Genomic DNA, 20,577 nt, shown 5'->3' on the forward strand with positions numbered 1-20,577 from the left:
TTTTTTTTTGGGAATTTTCCTTATTTTCATTTCTTTTCGATCCGTAGTCGTGGTATCATTTCCGTTTCGCTGTAATAATGTTTTTCAAGTTAGCACTAAGGAGCTTTATTATGTAGCCTGGTCACATTAAGGGCTTTTGTCAAGTATGCTCTTACTTAGCATTGTAATGGTTTAAAATGGCTCACCAGACAGAAAAGACAATATTACTCGCATTGCTACTAATGGTAGTACCTGTAGCTGCGTCAGTTGCAGACGCTGAGCAGTCTACAAATATGGGAGAACGTGTGGATTTCAAAGATTTTTTGATGTCAATTTCTATGATTGGGCTTTCTGAAATTGGTGATAAAACCTTTTTAATTGCAGCTTTGATGGCTATGCGCCATCCAAGACTTTTGGTGTTTTCAGCAGCTGCCACATCTCTTGCCATTATGACTATCATATCTGGTGTGGTGGGTCACTCAATCGTGTCCTTTCTTTCTGAACGGTATACAGCGTTCTTAGCAGGTATTCTATTTCTCGTATTTGGTTACAAGTTGGCTATGGAAGGCTTGGAGATGTCTAAGGACGCAGGTGTTGAAGAAGAAATGGCAGAAGTGGAGGAAGAAATCGCGGTTAGCGACATCAACAAGAGCATGGGCGACATTGAAAAAGGTGACGAAGCTGGTCATGAAAAGAAACTAAATAACACTTCGGGTGGTAAACCTATTGTACACAGGCTTCGTGAGTTAGCATTTTACTTATTTTCACCTGTTTGGTTTCAAATTTTTATGATGATCTTTTTAGGAGAATTAGGCGATCGCTCTCAGATAAGTATCATTGCCATGGCCACTGATAAGGATTATTGGATTGTCATTGCAGGTGCAGTCGTTGGTCATGCCATTTGCTCTGGTTTAGCTGTGATCGGTGGGAAGCTATTGGCTGCAAGGGTCAGTATAAGAACCATCACACTTGCTAGTTCGTTATTGTTTTTCATTTTCGCGCTTATCTATATATATCAAGCATTCACAACCCAGGATTGAAATTACACTACAAGTCACCTGAATGGTTACTAGGATGTCGTTTCTTTCTTCCCTCATTGTTTTATCATAAGCCTTGAAAAGAATATTTATAGATATATGTAACTACTGTAGGGCTGAAATTTATTTGATTTAGTTCTTTCAATTAGAGAAGTTCATCACTAACTTTTCCAGTCAATTCAATGGCGCCTGGAACATACGGTTTGATGTAATTGCTCAATCAATGACTGCTATCACTTTCATAAGATGCCTCCTGTAATATTCTTCTATTTACTATGCCCTTAATCTTTTCATTTGTTTTTTTTTCCAACACTTCTATAGCAGGCGCTAGTTTGGCTTTGAGATCGCTAGTTTCGCAGATCCTGTCAGTGTTTGGCTGTTGTTTATTTTTCTTCAGATCGGAAGATTGCTGCTGGACCTTATTATGTTCCCCATCAATAGTTTCTTGTTCAAGAGTGTTGCATGAATCAGATAACCGAACTGTTGCTGAATCGTTTACTGATTCACTTAAATTACTAGACCCCCCTTTGTCTGTTACGCTCGATTGATTGAAGCGGATTCGTAACTGATCTAATCTTTCATTTCTCTTTAATGCCAAATCTCGCAGAGAGGGCATATTGATTTTTATAGTATTCAACAGCACAGAGGTTATGATTCTTTTTCGAAACGCAGGTGAAAGAAATAAAATGAGATGTAATAGATTTTAGGTTAGCGCTTCAACAGATTCTCCTGAAGTAATATCTATAAGCTGAGCTGTATATATGCTATATAATAATCTTCTAAATTCTGCGGCTTTTGGTTGCAGCGAAGAAAAGTGATTCCTCGATCCCGAATGTACACCCGTACACGTTATACATCTGTACATTCTACATATTGTTAATCCACGGTACTTGATAATACTCCGAAGTCGCACTTCAGAGAAACGCACTTCGCCAACATGTAGTTTGACATATAATCACACTAGCTAAAGTGCTTAAATATCATCTAGTTTGTTTAAAGTGTACATTTTTTTAAACAAGGAAAGAGTAAAGCAACAAGACAACTAAGTTTAAGCAACAATGCCAAGTACGTATTAAACTCCATTAGGAGAAGTGGGAAATTCTTTAATTTCGCTCCTAATTTACAACGAGGTTCGGGTCCTTATAAATATGAGCATATGAAAACTGGGATAAAGACACATTTACGAGTACCACCGATACCATGGAATACTTCCTGCCTTATCTATATCCTTATTTACACTGAACTCCCGACACTTCAGTTAAACAGGGATGTATTCGAAGAATAAGCTAATCACAAGCTGAAGGCCTCCTTTTCTTTCGTGATATTGGGGAAGTATTTCGTTTCTCAAGGCGGATACCAGACGCGTTTTTAGTCATCATATCTATATATTTATGAGCACTCTCTTGGGCCTCTGCAAAATTCTACGGAAACTTTTGACTAACGATTATATTTCATTTTCATTTTTTTTTTGTAGGAGCTCCAAGAACTTACTCTAAGACTTACTCTACCCCAAAGAGACCTTATGAATCTTCTCGTTTGGACGCTGAATTGAAGTTGGCCGGTGAATTCGGTTTGAAGAACAAGAAAGAAATCTACAGAATTTCTTTCCAACTATCTAAGATTCGTCGTGCTGCCAGAGATTTGTTGACCAGAGACGAAAAGGACCCAAAGAGATTGTTTGAAGGTAACGCCTTGATCAGAAGATTGGTTAGAGTTGGTGTCTTGTCCGAAGACAAGAAGAAGTTAGATTATGTTTTAGCTTTGAAGGTCGAAGATTTCTTGGAAAGAAGATTGCAAACTCAAGTTTACAAGTTGGGTTTGGCCAAGTCCGTTCACCACGCTAGAGTTTTGATTACTCAAAGACACATCGCTGTCGGTAAGCAAATTGTCAACATCCCATCCTTTATGGTCAGATTGGACTCTGAGAAGCACATTGACTTTGCTCCAACTTCTCCATTCGGTGGTGCCAGACCAGGTAGAGTTGCCAGAAGAAACGCTGCCAGAAAGGCTGAATCTTCCGGTGAAGCTGCTGAGGAAGCTGAAGACGAAGAATAAATTATTCGCTGATTTCATAACTGTATAATATTTTTATAACTTTTCAAATCACGGATCATTTTTCATTTTACTTGCTTCCTTTTTCCTCTTATGGAAGTGTAGAATCTACTCTCTTGAAAGGTATTGTTAGGAAGAGTATAATTACTACTAAGTATTCAGCGCTTGACAAGGCTCTTGTTAAAGAAAAATTCACCGGTAACAGCCTCAGTCCGGAGTTTTGAGGAGAATAATTATTCTCCATGAAATGCTATTCAGTATTTGTGCAAACTCTCGAGGTCAATATACGTCACGTCAGCAACAGAGATTATTTAGCATTTATTTCAACAGACAGATTTACATCTGTACATTTCACTCATCCCAACACCATTCCAATAACAAAAAGTAAGCGTGCTTCTAGCGGGCCGCTTTTCGAAGCGAGGCCGAACGTGCCCACAACCAAAAGAAGCTATACTGACCAAAAGCTCCTTTGATATGCGGGCAGATGGCGAAAGCACCTTTCCCACTAGGATTCCAGCGACGACGAAACTCACGATGCGGAAGGTGGACAGACAGGTGGTCTCCGCGCCTCAATGAATTTTTGTCATTAATGGAGGTTAATGTCTTGTAGAAGGTAATATAGAAAGCGTAGTGAATTTTCAAATATTATCGATTAAGCATTGGAGCAAGAAGACCAAGACAAAATAACTAGCAACAATGGGTAAATCGTATGTCATTTTATACTGTGAAACTATTGAATAGAAAAACATGGTACCTGAAGCCGAACATCTCCTAGCAGAAATGAAGTGGGTTGGATTAATGCCCAGCTTGACAGTAAAACAAAAATATTGTTAGGACAATTGTTAAGCAGACGCGATGGAATAATAGCACTCTATTTATTTTAGAAAACTTATGTGATACGGTGGCTTTTTCAATGTCGTGAAACATGTCCTCAAATTTAGTTGGGAAGTAGGAGTGTAATAGGTGGAAAATAGTTGAAATAATTTCCTGTGGTTATTTGGCTATGTGTTGAGGTTCATGTCAGTTGGATATAAATAATAGAATACTAACTTATTTTGGTAAATCTTTACTTTGATTTACTTTCTTATGATATAGACACGGTTACAGATCTCGTACTCGTTACATGTTCCAACGTGACTTCAGAAAGCATGGTGCCGTCCATCTTTCTACTTACTTGAAGATCTACAAGGTTGGTGACATTGTCGACATCAAAGCCAACGGTTCTATCCAAAAGGGTATGCCACACAAGTTTTACCAAGGTAAGACTGGTGTTGTCTACAACGTTACTAAGTCTTCTGTTGGTGTTATCATCAACAAGATGGTCGGTAACAGATATCTAGAAAAAAGATTGAACTTGAGAGTTGAACATATCAAGCACTCCAAGTGTAGACAAGAATTTTTGGAAAGAGTCAAGGCCAATGCTGCTAAGCGTGCTGAAGCTAAGGCCCAAGGTGTTGCTGTCCAATTGAAGAGACAACCAGCTCAACCAAGAGAATCCCGTATTGTCTCCACTGAAGGCAATGTTCCTCAAACTTTGGCTCCAGTTCCATACGAAACTTTCATCTAATTTATCCGATGTTGGTTTGTATTCAAAAGATTTTCAGGTTTTAGGTTTTATTTTTTGTCTATTTTTAAATATATAATAATAAAAAATAAATTGTGTCTAATATCCATAATTTGTACATTTAGATTATTTCTTTTGTTTTATTTTGAGGTTGAGAATTAAGACTGTTTAATTCATTATTAACAAGGTATTTTACTCAAAAGCATCTTTTTTAGGTTTCTCGCTTCGGACTGTCTTAAGTGAAAAATATACCTCTGGCCAAAATGTGAGTAGTGAGATTGAAGAATGATACTAAACAATCTTTATTTAACATATAAAATTCTCTGAATATAAAGATAGACTTAATCTTTATATAAGAGATCATTTCTATAAGTACGGTCAACTGAGATACAGAAACCAGACAGTTTTGTCTACACGTATCCTACGTCTTTTGTGTCAAAGTCGCCTACTAATATAGTCCATCTTTTTAAAGTCTCGTGATTTAAGAGGGAAAAGATGCCTAAAAAATCTATTGAGGAATGGGAAGAGGATGCCATTGAATCAGTTCCTTATTTGGCAAGTGATGAAAAAGGTTCCAATTATAAAGAAGCAACACAAAATCCATTAACTTCGAAACAATCTGAAATTGAAAATCATCCAACAGTAAAACCATGGGTACATTTTGTTGCAGGTGGTATTGGAGGTATGGCAGGTGCAGTTGTGACATGCCCTTTCGATCTGGTGAAGACTCGATTGCAAAGTGACATATTTTTGAAAGCGTACAAATCGCAGGCTGCTAATATCAGTAAAGTATCTACTCGTCCGAAAAGTATCAATTATGTCATTCAAGCCGGCACCCACTTCAAAGAAACACTAGGAATTATTGGCAATGTGTATAAACAAGAGGGGTTTAGAAGTTTGTTCAAGGGTTTGGGTCCTAATCTGGTTGGGGTTATCCCAGCAAGAAGTATCAATTTCTTCACCTATGGGACTACTAAAGATATGTATGCTAAAGCATTTAATAATGGCGAAGAAACACCGATGATTCATTTAATGGCTGCTGCAACCGCAGGTTGGGCAACGGCAACGGCGACCAATCCTATCTGGTTAATTAAAACAAGAGTTCAACTTGATAAGGCGGGAAGAACATCAGTTCGGCAGTATAAAAATTCTTGGGATTGTCTGAAAAGTGTCATAAGAAATGAGGGTTTCACCGGCTTGTACAAAGGTTTAAGTGCCTCCTATTTAGGTTCTGTTGAAGGTATACTTCAATGGCTATTATATGAACAAATGAAACGTTTGATAAAGGAAAGATCTATTGAAAAGTTTGGATACCAAGCAGAAGGTGCAAAAAGCAGGTCAGAAAAAGTTAAGGAATGGTGCCAAAGATCCGGAAGCGCGGGCCTTGCAAAGTTTGTAGCTAGTATAGCAACATATCCACATGAAGTTGTCAGGACAAGACTAAGACAAACCCCTAAGGAGAATGGTAAGCGAAAGTATACAGGATTGATACAGAGTTTTAAAGTTATAATTAAAGAAGAGGGCCTCTTTTCAATGTATAGCGGACTAACCCCACACTTAATGAGAACAGTTCCGAATAGTATCATCATGTTCGGTACATGGGAGATTGTTATAAGGCTACTATCATAACCCCGGAACCTTAAAAGCCTAGTTTAACTTAAAGGCCAAGAAACACTTTGCTGAAGGAAAGCAATGAATAAAGTGCATTTTATGGGAACTCAAAATCTATCAAAGTTTATAGAAAGATATCCTCTCTAGATTTGGTTCCAGTCATTCTTTTTCTTTTACTTCGCATTATTTATCGTAACTTATTGATGATTCTTATTTACTTAGTTCCATAAATTGAATTCCTTTATACTTGTAAATATTTTACCAGGTAATTCGCAATAATAAACATGCTTGGAAAACCCAGTAATGTTGGGAGAACTTAACTAGTAGTCATTTAGGGAGTGGACTCGGGAAGAGTCGGCTTTTCTCCTGTAAATGTAAACTTCAAGATATCATCCACATTGAAAGCTTTCGAGGGCTTGCTATCTCGGACAAGAAGTGAGGTATGTTCTTCGCTTAAAGAGTCTTCATGTTTGAAATCGTGCTTTTCATATTCATTTCTGAAAGTAGTACGTGCCCAATTTGTTATCTCTTTGTCCTGTTGTAACAGTTTCTCTATTTCCTCATTCTTTAACAAAGATGGGGTTATTCCAGAGGTTTCTCTCACATATTTCATCCATTCATCCACTTCAGGGATATTCTTTTTCCTCAGAAGAGTAGTGACTAGACTTTCATGAGAAGTGGTAGGAAATTTAGGTAACGGATAAACCACTGTAGAATCCAAGGTTTCTTGAAAATGTTGTAACGTGGAAGTAACAGAAACGAGCTGCGATAATGTGACATTTAGCTGTGATTGGAGTGTATACCACTGTGGTAACTCTGCTTTAGACATTTCATCCCTGATTCTTCTCAATGAATGGGTCAGTTGAGCTAGACGCATACGTACAGCGTCTAAAGCCTGGCTGGGTACCCCACTAAAATCAAAATTAACATCTTCTTGTAGAGAACCTTGATTGCTTTCTGGAACCAGTGATCCATTAGATTGTGACATATTTCTCGCTATTCTCTCCTTTTATTTTTTTTCTTACGTTGAATAATTGAAACTTCAAATCTTCAAATTCAATAAAAAGGCGTTTCTTGTATTGCAGGATTCAGTTTTTCTTCTTTTTAAAGAAGACATACTTTTGAAAATAATGCTAAAGAAAACATCAGAAACTCTAGATCCTCGGTAAGTTCTTTGGCTGCCTTCAAATACCAAGATATTATAGTGTTTTTAGAACCTTCCCATCATTTTATCCTCGCATTTTACTATTGTATTTGACTAAGCCAAATGAATCAGAAAAAGGATCAAAAGAGCAATTTATCAGAAAAAAGGATATCCAAGGTTCAACATCTCAATAAGAAAAAGGTACGAAATCAAATTGAATTGTTCCCTGGAGAAACTGATACAAATCAAGAAGAAACACGGCAGCAGGCTGGATTGAAAAGTTGTTCCGAAGCTGCTCCTGAACATATATATGGTCATGAAAAGGAAAACGGTGAATACGGTAGAAGAAGTATATTTTTTGATAAAGACTGGAATTTGAAGGGAATTGCACCATCACATCATAGAAACATTCCTTACAATCCTCGAACTTTCAAAAGACGAATCGAAGTTCGAGCTAGACTGGGAAACCTTTCGAACATTAAAATACCAAACGAAATCCAAAATAATCGTTAATATTTCTCTGTAAGACTCTAATACTGACCAATTGTATGTTAGATGGGCATATTGTTTGGTCGTATGCGTAGTAGCAAATTTCGAGCGTATGTATAGTATAAACTCTATTTATGATTTATACTCGTCTATCAAATGGTTGAATATGTAATAGGCATAAGGACCTTTAGATCATCCAGCTTCATAAAAATGTCTAGATCATGAATATCCCACCAGATTTACTGCAGGTTTCCATATATGGACTGAGTTATCATTTGCGACACTGCACATTAACCAGGGGTCATGAGCATCCCACGAGATGTCATTCACACCAAGCATATGACCACCATGCGTAAATATATTCTCTTCGCGGGAAGTGTCCCATAGTTTAACTAAGCCATCTTCTTGACCGGCTGTTGCTAATACGGTATCGAAGTTTGGACTCCATTCTAAAGTGGAAACGGAACCACCATGTTCCATGGTAGTTAGTGGACAGTCATTCATGTTTCTGATATCCCATAGATTTAGCTTACCATTTGAATCTGCGGATGCTAAGATTAAAGAGTTTCTGTAGTTAAATTTACAAGAATTTACACCACCGTTATGGCTTCTACAGTTACTCTTCAGTTTCTCTTTCTTAGTTCTTAGATCCAATAGAGAGACTGTATTTCCTTCTGTGCAAGCAGCAAAGAGGGAATCATGTGTCGGCATCCAAGTAACATCATTCACGCCGCTTCCATCGCTGTTTATCGATACCAAGGGTAAATCTATTATAGGGTTTTCATGCGAGTATTGTTTAATGTCCCACACCTGGACTTGACCGTTAGAATGGGAAGACAGTAAAAGTGCCTCTTGTTGTAAGTTCCAGGCAATTGAGGTGGCTTCATTTATATCAGCCGAGGAAGCATCCATGGTCTCTACATCTTGAATAACACCATGGGAACCGAATAACTTGGCCTCAAAAGGATGTGATATTTTGGACTGCCTAATTCTAGTAGAGCCATGTTTTGTTCTGTCGAATATGTAGATCGCACCATCTGAAGAGGCGCCGGCTATAATATCTGGATTTTGGGGTAAATACCTTGCTCTATTGCACTCTCCATTTGGAAAGAAAATGCTAATGTCATTTACTAGGTGTTTTGGTGGATACCTTGTTGAGTTTTCTGGTTTAAATTCCATTTCATCCATATCGAAATTATTCAAAGATGACCATTTTATATGGCCCAACGTGGATATCTTGCTAATATATATGGATTCATCCTCAGGTTTTTGGGAAGATGTGAAAGAGGACAACAAGATGCGATGCTCATCCAAAGTTGTATCTAAATCAGGAAAAAACTGGCACGTTAAGGACGGCCACTTGGTGGAATTTGTGTTGAGGTATTCATAGAGTAGTTTAGTGTTTTTCTTCCAATGCGAGTATCTCTCTTGCAAATTGGGAGGGATATTGGAGGCTTCATTAGCTGTGTCATTAGTGCAATGATTCATCGTTGAAGCCAAAGTTGTGAATTATATCGTTTGTCAATAGTAGGATGTTTTACCTCCCTTCCATGCAGCTGATAAGCACCTCTTCTCATGAGTTTAAATTGGCCTAATTTTTAAAATTTTTGATTCCCGCGACACAATAAAGTCTTTCCGACGCTAAACAACAGCACCTACATAAATATAAGGGACGCTATCAAGGGAAAGACATAATGGTGTATAAAAAATTTGTTTCCTTTGCATTACGTACATTATATAACCAGATCTTACAAATATAGAAATATGATATGTGTATAATAGTATAAGCAAAATTTACGTGTCTTTGCTTATAATATAGCTTTAATGTTCTTTAGGTATATATTCAAGAGCGATCGGCTCACATCCATTCCTTGAATTGGTTGATCAAACCGTTGGTAGAAGCATCATGGGTGGAGATGGCAGAAGAGTTGTCCAATTCCTTTCCGATGACCTTAGCCAAGACTTTACCCAATTCAACACCCCATTGATCGAAAGAGTTGATGTTCCAGATTGCACCTTCAGTGAAAGTGACATGTTCGTAGTAGGCAATCAAAGCACCCAATGTGGCTGGTGTGATCTTTTGAGCCAAGATAGAGGTAGTTGGTCTGTTACCAGAGAAAACCTTGTGTGGGACTAAGCCACCAGTTGCACCTTCTGCCTTAACTTGTTCTTCGTCCTTACCGACCATCAGAGCTTCAGCTTGAGCGAAAAAGTTGGATGCCAACATTTTTTGGTGTAATTTGTTCTCAATTGGGTTGTGAGATTGAGCAGCCAAGATGAAGTCTGATGGAATCAACTTGGTACCTTGGTGGACCAATTGAAAGAAAGAGTGTTGAGCGTTAGTAGCTGGCTCACCGAACAAAATGGAACCAGTGGAGTAGTCAGTAAAGACGTTACCTCTAGTAACAGATTTACCATTAGATTCCATAGATAATTGTTGTAAGTATGCTGGGAATCTGTGCAAGTATTGGTCAAATGGAGCAACTAAATGAGTTTGGGCACCGAAAAAGTTGTTATACCAGACGGATAACAAACCACCCAACAATGGAATGTTGTCTTCCAATGGGGTTTGGGTGAAGTGGTTGTCGACAGCCTCAGCACCCTTTAAGAAAGCTTCAAAGTTTTCATAACCAATGTACAAGGCAACGGACAAACCAATAGCGGACCAGACGGAGTAACGACCACCAACCCAACTATCGAAACCGAACATGTTCTTGGTGTCAATACCGAACTTGGCAACTTCGGTTTCGTTGGTAGATAAAGCAGCGAAATGCTTAGCAATGTGAGATGGTTCATTACCAGTCTTGGACAAGAACCAGTTCTTAGCAGTGTTAGCGTTAGTGATAGTTTCAGCGGTGGTGAAAGTCTTAGAAGCAATCAAAAACAAGGTTGTTTCTGGGTCAACAACCTTCAAGGTCTCAGCAATGTGAGTACCGTCAATGTTGGAAACAAAGTGGACGTCCAAGACACCAGCGTAGTGCTTCAAAGCTTCAGTGACCATAACTGGACCCAAATCAGAACCACCGATACCGATATTGACAACATCAGTGATCTTCTTACCAGTGTAACCCTTCCATTCACCAGAACGAACCTGTTCAGAGAATTCCTTCATGTGCTTCAACACGGAGTCGACCTCTGGAGCGACGTTAACACCGTCAACGTACATTGGCTTGTTAGCTCTGTTTCTCAATGCAACGTGGTAGACAGCACGGTCTTCGGTGGAGTTGATGTGTTCACCTTTGAACATAGCATCTCTCAACCCGGTGACGTTTGCTTCCTTGGCCAATTCGATCAAGGCAGCAATGATTTCATCGTTGACCAAGTTCTTTGAGTAATCGAACAAAATCTTGGAACCATCATAGTTAGTGAAGGTTTTGTTCAATTTTTCGAAACGCTTTGCATCCTTTTGGAACTCTTGCTTAACAGACAAAGTTTTACCTTGGGATTCGTAAATTTTTTGCAATTTAGACCAGGCTGGTAATTCAGTGGCCAATTTGAAGTTAGTGAAAGAGTTATTGGACATTTTTAGGCTAGTATCTTGATTATAAATCAATATTACAAGATTAAAGAGAAGAATCTTAACAATATTCACAAAATGCAAATAAAATATTGAGTAAAAGAAAGCATTGGTTATGAAGAGAGCACCTTTTTAAGATACGAAAACAATAAAAAACGGAAAGACGAAACAAAACGAAAAGGAAGAAAAAGAAACCGATTGTAATAATAAAAACGCTCACTTCAGTGTGTATCAAGAGAATAGAATGCCATTAATGGATATGTATAAGCAAAGGACATCACAAAAGCGGACAGATGATGATGATTACACACCGGAAGTTTATCAGCTTCCTATAATTTGTAAGGCCCCATTATGGGCTTCTTAAAAATTATCACACCCACACCCACACCCACACCTACAATTTTCTTGTCACACTGCTTGGAGTTTTACCCTCTCCTGTTGTGTATTTTTCAATCATGTAGACAATTTCCTATTATTATTGTATTGGCGCCTCAGAAGTATAATTTAGCTTTGTATCATCATCACCGGCTATAGCAAATCAAACACATGATTACGTGTTCAGGCTGCTTCTCTCACAACCTAGTTTACAAACTGATTGCACTTCCGAACACCTTCACTAGGGTAGTTTACCCATCCGTGTCGTACTACGTAAATTCTAGTCTACTTTAGGTGATGTTATTATCTTGCGTTATTAATTGCCTCTATATATCAATCCTAAGCGTTCTTGGTTCTCACATTTGCTCAGTACTAGACACCTTTGTCTGGTCTCCAGCAATATGTCATACTCTAAAAACTCAATTCAGACTGCTGGTTGCGGATCAAAACCTCTTGAACTGTATGTAGTCCAAAAAATTATACATGGTGCCAATCAGACAAGTAGTTAGGTATATACTTATTTAAACAGCCAACCAGACAAATGTCAGCGATGGTAAGAAACACTTGGGTGGTATCTCTAAAAGTCAAGGTTATCAAGATGAAGTATATCGAAGGGCGGCTGCGCCACCGCTAAATTTCTGTTCAGATTATGCCGACTGTACAGATGAGTCTGATACACATCAGTGTCTTCTTATGCCTTTGATTATACCTTTGTGCTATCAAGGACAGCCACATCTACTCTCGTTCTAATTTTCTCCAATAGAAACTTGAGGAAAAGGCAGATTGACGCGAGGCACTCTCACAAACGCGAAGGGCATTTTTTTGAACAAGCAGAAACGAAGTTAACGTCATTTTAACAAGGTTTGTTGATGAGAAGGCTTGCCAAAATACGAGAATGACAATATATAGTATAAGCCGCCACTGTTCACACCATTTCAAACCGTAACGTACGAATAAGGCAGAAGTGCTTCTTCATTCCCGTAAAGTCAAATGCAGCTTGCCAAACACAACCTGCCAATAACGATAACCATCGGATCAGTGGCTTCCTGTATTTTCGGAAAGATACATAGCTTCTTCTAAAAAAAGTCAACCCACGCGCCTCGTAGTCAACGGTGAAGGCCCTTGATGGTATCAACAATCTGGCTTACGTAATTCTCCCCGTCAAGTGTGATTTCCGGGTCATCCAACTCCGGTTGTGGTTCTCGTCCCTGATCCATTGAAGCATCATGTTGACATTTTTGAGAAGGGTTCCTCAACATCGCGGAAAGGACGGGTTTGACACACTTTAGCCGCTGATTTCTTTCTCTCATTAAGCGTAGCAACTGAGCGTGCGAGCGACGCATTTTTGTGAGGCTATCCTCAAAATCTGTTGGAAACCCGTCGTTGATGATAGGTTCTTTTGCCATCTTCTTCACGTCATCTAGTGTATCGATTTCAGACCACGACACGTCCTGAGTCTCAGTAGGTACCAGGTTTGAGTGCATTGTTATACGGCTACCGTTCACACTTCTTTCGTACGCAGTGTTACCTTTGCTGACACTGACTGTTAATGGGTTACTTACTAGAGGCATGCTCAAGTTTTTGATTGGCAGCGTGTTAGAATTGCCCTTCCCAGTAGCAGTGGAGTCTGGGTGACTTTTTTCTCTTCCCTTCTGACGTTTTGCTTCTAATTGTCCCAGCGGAAGGCTTTCTTCTCCGTTATTAGATTCCCGTCTGTCATTCGAACATGTGTCGTTCACTTTTGTCTGAAATTTCGGCACTGTTTTCTCTTTCATCATTGATTTGTGTTTGTGCTAAACACGCACAGTCAATATTTCTTCTTTTATAAGGTTGTATATCAAGAGTTGTTCCGTTCTCCTTGGTTTGTTTTCTGTTTTTTCTTGATCGCGATGAGCGAAGCGAGAAACAAGAACAAAGAGTGAACTCTGTAATAACCTGGAAAAATACAACGTCAGAAAAGCATTTAATAGTTACATATTGGACTAGTCTATACTTGGTTATATATCGCGTACATCTTTTCCCCTTGATGTTAGGCTATGGCCTGAAGGCACCTCCTGCAAGGGCCAAATTACTTCTGCTGAATTTGACTTTGAAAACAGGGGTCTTCTTGGTGTAAAACGATGCCACCAAATCACTTGTGGGTATTACTGTTCTTCTGCGTCCATATTCCTTTATATCTTGATTTATTGATGCAGTGACGTCGCCCAAGTATCCGATAAACGGCTCATCTGGTTCTGCGCTTGGTTCGGTAGTGGCTTTCTTCAAATCCCATACACGAACTGAGTGATCGGCACCTCCACTAATAAGTACGTTTCCTTCTTTGCTATAAGACAAAGAATAAATAGCGTTCTTTCCGTGGCCACGCATTTGTTTTAACCTTTTTCCCGTACCAATATCCCATACATTTATAATGCCATCTTCGCTACCGGTAGATAGCCATCTACCATCTGGAGAAACGGCAATGCTGATGACAGGTGCAGTATGACCAAGAAACAATCTAACTGAGTCGCCTGTAGAAACATTCCACATTCGGCATGTCTTATCACTAGAACCAGTAAATAAATAGCAACCGTTTGGATGGAATGATACACAATCAACATCATTCAAATGTCCCGCAAATATTCTTAATGGATATATGTGGTCGCATGACCAAAGTCTTGCAGTTTGGTCATGAGACGCAGTGGCAAAATAATGGCCCAATGGAGAGAAATTAACATCCCAGACTGGGTGATTGTGACCTTTGTAACTTACTAGTGCGGTATGGGTATCCATAGACCATAACCTGACGGTTTTGTCTTCAGAACCAGAAAGCAGATACTTGTTATCAGGACTGAAACTTGTTGAATACACTGTGCCACTGTGCCCTACTAACGTTTTGCACGTTGGATCATCATCTTTGTAATTTGTTTCGTTATTCAAAACAATATTAGGGTTATTTAAAGATGAGCCATCAAGCGACCATATTTTAATGTAACTGTCCTGAAAGCCGGCGGCTGCAACTCTACAATCGTCACTGAAATCTAGACATGACATGTCCTTATTTGTATTTTGGAATGTATACATGCACACGCTTGGTAAGGCCAATTGTAAATTATCTAATTTGATAGCATCACGGGATTCTTTGACTTTCTGAATCTCCAATTTCAAGTCTAATGCCGTCTTCGGTGGTAACGGTAAAATATCTTGTGCGGGCGAGATTAAGTTGCTGTCCGTTTTATCGCCATCTACTTTTAACTCGATCTCTTTTTTCTCTTCATCCTTGCAAGTTTTATCGTTTAATTTATCTTTATCCTCTTCGCCAGTGTCATCTTCAAATTTTTCATTATTCATAGCTTTATATTCTTGTAACAAAGTTCTATTGTTCGTTTCAATATCACTTTTACCTGTAGTTTGTTGATTTTGTTGTTTTTCTTGATCATCCTTGATCTTGAGTTCTGTTTCAATTTCTTTAACAAATTCTTCATCTTTTGGAAAAGGTCCCAGCTTGACAGGTACGGAGTTCATTTCTAGGTTTTGTTTCCCGTCTCCATTTTCACTGTCACTCAGGACTTTTATACCATCGGCCAATTTTTCTCTTGCGGTTACAGATTCTACGATATTTGGGTCTAGGTTCTGATTTATTACACTAATTATTAATGAACCCCCAACACTCTCGTTTTCATTTAAAAAATATAAGAGAAGATTTAAAGTGGTTTTAGACATGGTAATTCTATACCGATGAGATTGAAAAGCGCTTGCAACTTCATTTTCCTTGATATGATCAATAGAATTGACGCTGAAAAGTCTATTGATCTCTGAGCCATGGAAGTCTTTGAAGTCTGGAGAAAATCTATCAAAGAAACGACGAGCATAAACAGGGTTTTTGGCCACTAAGTTTAAAAATAAGTAAATGAATATTGGATACATGATGTAGCTTAGTTCCGGCTTGTAAATTTCCAAAGACGAATCTACCCAGTTCTTCAACATTGAATATGCACGTATGTAATTTTCAGGAGCGTTGAACCCTTCAAGTCGTCCATTGGATACTATCCCACCCTCTGCATCCCTTTTAGATGACAAACTAGTCGGATTGCTTATAGGTTTGGCAGTCTTTCCGGCATTTGGAGGACTTGATGATTGTTCGGGAAATTTTCCTGTTTTAGTGTTTGCTGGTGATTGCTTGTTTTGAGGCGTTAGTGTACGCCCGCTCTCAGCTCTTAACATAGCCTCTGTACGGTGATATCCCTTTTTATTCAAATATTCTAAAACAATTCTATTCAAGTCAGACGCCGAGAACGGGCCATTAGATCTCCCCTGCTGTTGTGGCTGACTTTGGCTCTGTTGTTGTGGCTGCTGTCCTGAATTGGAGGCAGCAGCATTATTAGATCGCTGATTCTTCACGGGTTGTGGCTGATGTGCGCCATTTTGGTTCTGACTCGTACTTTGTTTCTGTGACATTATTACTTTCGCAATATGTTACCTTGGACCCCGAGTTACTCGTCTCTTTCCTTCTTGTCTTCTCTTACCCTTTATACCTGCTCCATACATCTATCTGCCACTGTAATCTTAATGTGAAATTTGAAACTTTTTCGCTTTTGAGCATTTCACGGTATCCGTATTTGGTGATTTTTTATATGCATGCATATATAGAAGTATGTATTTACCCGGCCCTAAACGATAAAGGGATATACCCAATTCGAACTTTGTAAAGAACTTCAAGTTCGCAAGAAGTTATAGAGCGTAGGCACTTAATGTGCCGATAGTTGTTACAGTAATTGAATGACCGCATAATATATTTTAGCATCCACTTTCCACTGTACATGGACAAATCGTAGTTCAAAAGCAACAAAATCAAAGAGCTAGAACCATAAGGTATGAGGTTTTTTTCAAAGAGGATACTGAAAACGTTACTTTCAGTTGTTATCGTAACATCGATTATCGTAACCGTTGCTGTTTATGTAGTAACCTCTAATGAAGAGTATTTGAAAGCAGTTAAAGATAGTGCCAATTCTTTGCGGGGAAGCTACAATAGCTTCACAGGCAACACTGATACACCTGCTGTAGCTCCTAACCATGATGCGGAAGAGTTGGATGATATATTGGGGAGATTGTATGAGCCCTTTTATGACAAGGAGAGTTTTGATCCAAATGAAGTACTTGCTGATAATAAAGAGTTGTACGATGAGTTTTTGGCTACAGAAATTTCTGAGCCAAAAGTGAAAAATTTGGTACGTAGCGGGGATCCATTGTCAGGCAAGGCAAAAGGCACCATTTTGATTTTAGTGAGAAATGTTGATTTAAAGAAAATAATATCTTCTATTCAACAACTGGAAGAAGAATACAATAAGAACTTTGGCTATCCATATACATTCTTGAACGACGAAGAATTTACGGATGAATTCAAAGATGGAATACGGAAAATTCTCCCTCAAGATCGTTTGATAGAATTTGGTACTATTGATCCGAATGACTGGAATATGCCTGATGACATCGATAGGAAGAAATACGAGGAAGAAATGGACAAATTGGACAAAGAGAAAATTCAGTACGCCAAAAAAGAATCTTATCATAACATGTGTCGTTTCTATTCCAAAGAATTTTATCATCATCCTTTACTATCGAAATATAAATATGTCTGGAGATTGGAACCTGATGTTAGTTTTTACTGTAAAATCAAATACGATGTTTTCCAATTTATGAGCATGAACGACAAGATCTATGGGTTTGTTTTGAATCTTTATGATAGCCCACAAACCATTAGAACGCTATGGACTTCAACGATGCATTTCGTTGAGGAACACCCAGACTATCTGAACGCTAATGGAGCTTTTGGATGGTTAAAAGATAATTCCCAGAATCCAGATAATTACGAATATACTCAAGGGTATTCTACTTGCCATTTCTGGACTAATTTTGAAATAGTTGATTTGGACTTTTTGAGGTCGGAGCCTTACGAACAATATATGCAATATCTTGAAGAGAAAAAGGGATTCTACTATGAAAGGTGGGGCGATGCTCCCGTTAGAAGTTTGGCACTTGCTTTATTTGCCGACAAATCGCGCATTCATTGGTTCAGAGACATAGGTTACAGCCACTTTCCATACACGAATTGTCCCACTTGCCCAAGTGATTCAGATAGGTGTAATGGAAACTGTGTACCAGGTAAATTTACGGCTCTCGATCTCGATCATCAAAATTGCCAAGCAGCTTGGATCAGGCACTCTATGACCGACGAAGAAATCGATATGTACTGAGAAGGAGCTTCCTTTCGACAATAGTGTGGCTCCCTGCAAGCATGCCTTTATATCGAAAGATATATTATTAACTTTAGTACACAATAATTAGATACATAACATGGAATTAAGAAAAATTTTATAATGTGGCAATAACGTAAGGATGACAAACTCAATTACATGTAAAGGGAGCAATTAGTAACAGGTAGGGGTGTTATTAAAACACGTTTGGTATTTGCGGAAACTTTGATTCAAAAGTGACACTCAGTAGATTTGAAGTTTCAAAACTTATCATGAAGTTATATGAACATAATGCAGTAAGCAGCAACAAAAACTTTTGACGATCGCCTACCCATAGTTATTCGACATTCTTCCCAGGCTTTGATGGCATCTTAATTACTATTACCCTTAACGGACAAATGGCGAAGGCCCTCATTCAGGAAAAAAAGAAAGTGATAATACAGCCATAATCTGGTATGTCACATTAGCTTGCATATGTTTCCTCTAAGACACTAATCATATTTGCAATACATTGGTTTTTCCAGCAAAACATCCCTTTTCCACTTCCTGTCTGCGAAACACTGCTCTGTAAAAAGCACGTTGAAGTTAAGATCGGCATAACATATTTTGTGATACACTAAGTAAAAAGAAATTGTCAAAAAAGCCCTACAAATGCTGAAGAACTTCAAACTCTCAAAAAGAGATAGTAATGGATCTAAGGGCAGAATTACATCAGCAGATATTTCCACACCCTCTCATGATAATGGAGGTGTTATAAAACACATTAAAACGGTACCTGTTAGGTACCTTTCTTCATCCTCTTCCACTCCAGTGAAAAACCAGCGGGACTCTTCGCCAAAGAACAGGCATAATTCTAAAGATCTCACTTCTCCAGAGAAAGTCATAAAAGCCAAATATACTTATCAGGCACAAACTTCAAAGGAGCTATCTTTCATGGAAGGTGAATTCTTTTACGTATCTGGAGATGAGAAGGATTGGTATAAGGCTTCGAATCCTTCTACTGGAAAGCAAGGTGTTGTGCCTAAAACATATTTTGAAGTGTTTGATAGAACTAAGCCTTCATCAGTAAATGGAACGAATAGTTCGAGCCGGAAAGTTACAAATGATTCATTGAACATGGGTTCTTTATACGCCATTGTTTTATATGACTTCAAAGCAGAAAAGGCGGATGAACTGACCACTTATGTAGGAGAGAATTTGTTTATTTGCGCACACCATAACTGCGAATGGTTCATTGCTAAACCGATTGGCAGACTTGGTGGTCCAGGTCTTGTACCCGTTGGGTTCGTTAGCATCATTGATATTGCTACAGGGTATGCAACGGGTAATGATGTAATAGAAGATATTAAATCCGTCAATTTGCCTACTGTCCAGGAATGGAAAAGCAATATTGCAAGGTACAAAGCTAGTAATATCAGCCTTGGTTCCGTGGAACAACAGCAGCAGCAATCTTTCACAAAATCTCTTAATAAAAGCGCAAAGCTGATCGAAGGTGAACTGTTAGTGAAAGCATCGGTCGAGTCATTTGGGCTAGAAGACGAAAAGTACTGGTTTTTAGTTTACTGTGAATTATCTAATGGTAAAGCGAGGCAACTAAAAAGATACTATCAAGATTTCTACGATCTCCAAGTTCAACTGTTAGATGCGTTCCCAGCAGAGGCCGGTAAATTAAGAGACGCAGATGGTCAATGGTCCAAACGTATAATGCCCTATATTCCTGGGCCTGTCCCGTATGTTACGAATAGTATAACAAAGAAAAGAAAGGAGGATTTAAATATCTACGTTGCAGACCTAGTAAATCTTCCCGATTATATATCTCGCTCAGAGATGGTTCATTCCTTATTCGCTGTGTTGGATAACGGTTTTGACAGAGAATTTGAAGGTGACGAAAATCAAAATAATATCAAAACGCTCCAAGAAAATGATACGGCAACGTTTGCAACAGCATCTCAGAATTCTATTTTAGCTTCGGCTAACCAGGATAACACTTTAACTGGCGAAGATTTGAATTTAAATAATAAACTCTCGGACTTATCTTTATCTGGCTCCAAGCAGCCATCAGCACATTCGACTTCTGGCGTGAAAACTACTAAAGTAAAATTTTATTACAAAGATGATATTTTTGCGCTGATGCTGAAGAGTGACACAACCTTTAAAGAACTTCGTAGTAAAATCGCACCCCGAATTGACACAGCTAACTTTAAATTAAAAATCAAATTATCAGATGGTAGCGGGGAGGAGATTAAAACTGACTCACAAGTCAATAACATCATACAGTCCAAGTTAAAAATTTCTGTACATGATATTCCAATTGGCGGATCCAAATAGGATAAAAGTTTTTATCGATATCATGCTGATTTCCGGGAGCGATAAATTCTCCTTGAATGGAGTGATATTGAACTGTTACTAACTTAGTAAAGTTAGCGCAATTTGTAATAAAAATAAATAAGGACACATATGTATATAGAAGTTCCCTAAACTTCACAAATACTGGAAATTATTCTCTAGTGATATTTCTGTGCAGAATTTGATGTGTTACAAACTAATGTTAAATTTAAATAAAAATTATAACTGAG

General features: G+C 38.5%; 13 protein-coding genes across 13 annotated transcripts; 7 read left to right on the forward strand and 6 right to left on the reverse strand.

Moving 5' to 3' along the window:
* Positions 1 to 176: 176 nt before the first annotated feature.
* Positions 177 to 1,019, forward strand: GDT1 (putative ribosome biosynthesis protein GDT1; the record flags this gene model as incomplete). Its single annotated transcript, XM_056224430.1, has 1 exon — positions 177 to 1,019. One exon carries the CDS (start codon positions 177 to 179, stop codon positions 1,017 to 1,019), a length of 843 nt encoding a protein of 280 aa, XP_056080539.1.
* Positions 1,020 to 1,236: 217 nt separating this feature from the next.
* Positions 1,237 to 1,632, reverse strand: NTC20 (Ntc20p; the record flags this gene model as incomplete). Its single annotated transcript, XM_056224441.1, has 1 exon — positions 1,237 to 1,632. The coding sequence occupies one exon, from the start codon at positions 1,630 to 1,632 to the stop codon at positions 1,237 to 1,239; it is 396 nt and encodes a 131-aa protein (XP_056080540.1).
* Positions 1,633 to 2,074: 442 nt separating this feature from the next.
* On the forward strand, positions 2,075 to 3,071 carry RPS9B (40S ribosomal protein uS4; the record flags this gene model as incomplete). The annotated part of the gene is made up of 2 exons (XM_056224452.1): positions 2,075 to 2,081; positions 2,491 to 3,071. The coding sequence occupies 2 exons, from the start codon at positions 2,075 to 2,077 to the stop codon at positions 3,069 to 3,071; spliced, it is 588 nt and encodes a 195-aa protein (XP_056080541.1).
* A 693-nt stretch (positions 3,072 to 3,764) lies between these two features.
* RPL21A (60S ribosomal protein eL21) lies at positions 3,765 to 4,635 on the forward strand (the record flags this gene model as incomplete). The annotated part of the gene is made up of 2 exons (XM_056224463.1): positions 3,765 to 3,775; positions 4,164 to 4,635. 2 exons carry the CDS (start codon positions 3,765 to 3,767, stop codon positions 4,633 to 4,635), a joined length of 483 nt encoding a protein of 160 aa, XP_056080542.1.
* A 492-nt stretch (positions 4,636 to 5,127) lies between these two features.
* On the forward strand, positions 5,128 to 6,261 carry RIM2 (Rim2p; the record flags this gene model as incomplete). The annotated part of the gene is made up of 1 exon (XM_056224475.1): positions 5,128 to 6,261. The coding sequence occupies one exon, from the start codon at positions 5,128 to 5,130 to the stop codon at positions 6,259 to 6,261; it is 1,134 nt and encodes a 377-aa protein (XP_056080543.1).
* A 313-nt stretch (positions 6,262 to 6,574) lies between these two features.
* On the reverse strand, positions 6,575 to 7,231 carry MED8 (RNA polymerase II mediator complex subunit MED8; the record flags this gene model as incomplete). The annotated part of the gene is made up of 1 exon (XM_056224486.1): positions 6,575 to 7,231. The coding sequence occupies one exon, from the start codon at positions 7,229 to 7,231 to the stop codon at positions 6,575 to 6,577; it is 657 nt and encodes a 218-aa protein (XP_056080544.1).
* Positions 7,232 to 7,510: 279 nt separating this feature from the next.
* Positions 7,511 to 7,900, forward strand: AIM4 (Aim4p; the record flags this gene model as incomplete). The annotated part of the gene is made up of 1 exon (XM_056224497.1): positions 7,511 to 7,900. The coding sequence occupies one exon, from the start codon at positions 7,511 to 7,513 to the stop codon at positions 7,898 to 7,900; it is 390 nt and encodes a 129-aa protein (XP_056080545.1).
* A 195-nt stretch (positions 7,901 to 8,095) lies between these two features.
* On the reverse strand, positions 8,096 to 9,364 carry MSI1 (Msi1p; the record flags this gene model as incomplete). Its single annotated transcript, XM_056224508.1, has 1 exon — positions 8,096 to 9,364. The coding sequence occupies one exon, from the start codon at positions 9,362 to 9,364 to the stop codon at positions 8,096 to 8,098; it is 1,269 nt and encodes a 422-aa protein (XP_056080546.1).
* A 370-nt stretch (positions 9,365 to 9,734) lies between these two features.
* PGI1 (glucose-6-phosphate isomerase) lies at positions 9,735 to 11,399 on the reverse strand (the record flags this gene model as incomplete). The annotated part of the gene is made up of 1 exon (XM_056224519.1): positions 9,735 to 11,399. One exon carries the CDS (start codon positions 11,397 to 11,399, stop codon positions 9,735 to 9,737), a length of 1,665 nt encoding a protein of 554 aa, XP_056080547.1.
* A 1,475-nt stretch (positions 11,400 to 12,874) lies between these two features.
* On the reverse strand, positions 12,875 to 13,546 carry SMKI02G3060 (uncharacterized protein; the record flags this gene model as incomplete). Its single annotated transcript, XM_056224530.1, has 1 exon — positions 12,875 to 13,546. The coding sequence occupies one exon, from the start codon at positions 13,544 to 13,546 to the stop codon at positions 12,875 to 12,877; it is 672 nt and encodes a 223-aa protein (XP_056080548.1).
* Positions 13,547 to 13,802: 256 nt separating this feature from the next.
* Positions 13,803 to 16,205, reverse strand: TAF5 (chromatin modification protein; the record flags this gene model as incomplete). The annotated part of the gene is made up of 1 exon (XM_056224541.1): positions 13,803 to 16,205. The coding sequence occupies one exon, from the start codon at positions 16,203 to 16,205 to the stop codon at positions 13,803 to 13,805; it is 2,403 nt and encodes an 800-aa protein (XP_056080549.1).
* Positions 16,206 to 16,621: 416 nt separating this feature from the next.
* Positions 16,622 to 18,001, forward strand: KTR4 (putative mannosyltransferase; the record flags this gene model as incomplete). Its single annotated transcript, XM_056224552.1, has 1 exon — positions 16,622 to 18,001. One exon carries the CDS (start codon positions 16,622 to 16,624, stop codon positions 17,999 to 18,001), a length of 1,380 nt encoding a protein of 459 aa, XP_056080550.1.
* A 651-nt stretch (positions 18,002 to 18,652) lies between these two features.
* On the forward strand, positions 18,653 to 20,329 carry BEM1 (phosphatidylinositol-3-phosphate-binding protein BEM1; the record flags this gene model as incomplete). The annotated part of the gene is made up of 1 exon (XM_056224563.1): positions 18,653 to 20,329. The coding sequence occupies one exon, from the start codon at positions 18,653 to 18,655 to the stop codon at positions 20,327 to 20,329; it is 1,677 nt and encodes a 558-aa protein (XP_056080551.1).
* Between the last annotated feature and the right edge of the window lie 248 nt (positions 20,330 to 20,577).

This window comes from Saccharomyces mikatae (assembly GCF_947241705.1).
Source record: "Saccharomyces mikatae IFO 1815 strain IFO1815 genome assembly, chromosome: 2".
In the NCBI taxonomy this organism is placed as follows: domain Eukaryota; kingdom Fungi; phylum Ascomycota; class Saccharomycetes; order Saccharomycetales; family Saccharomycetaceae; genus Saccharomyces; species Saccharomyces mikatae.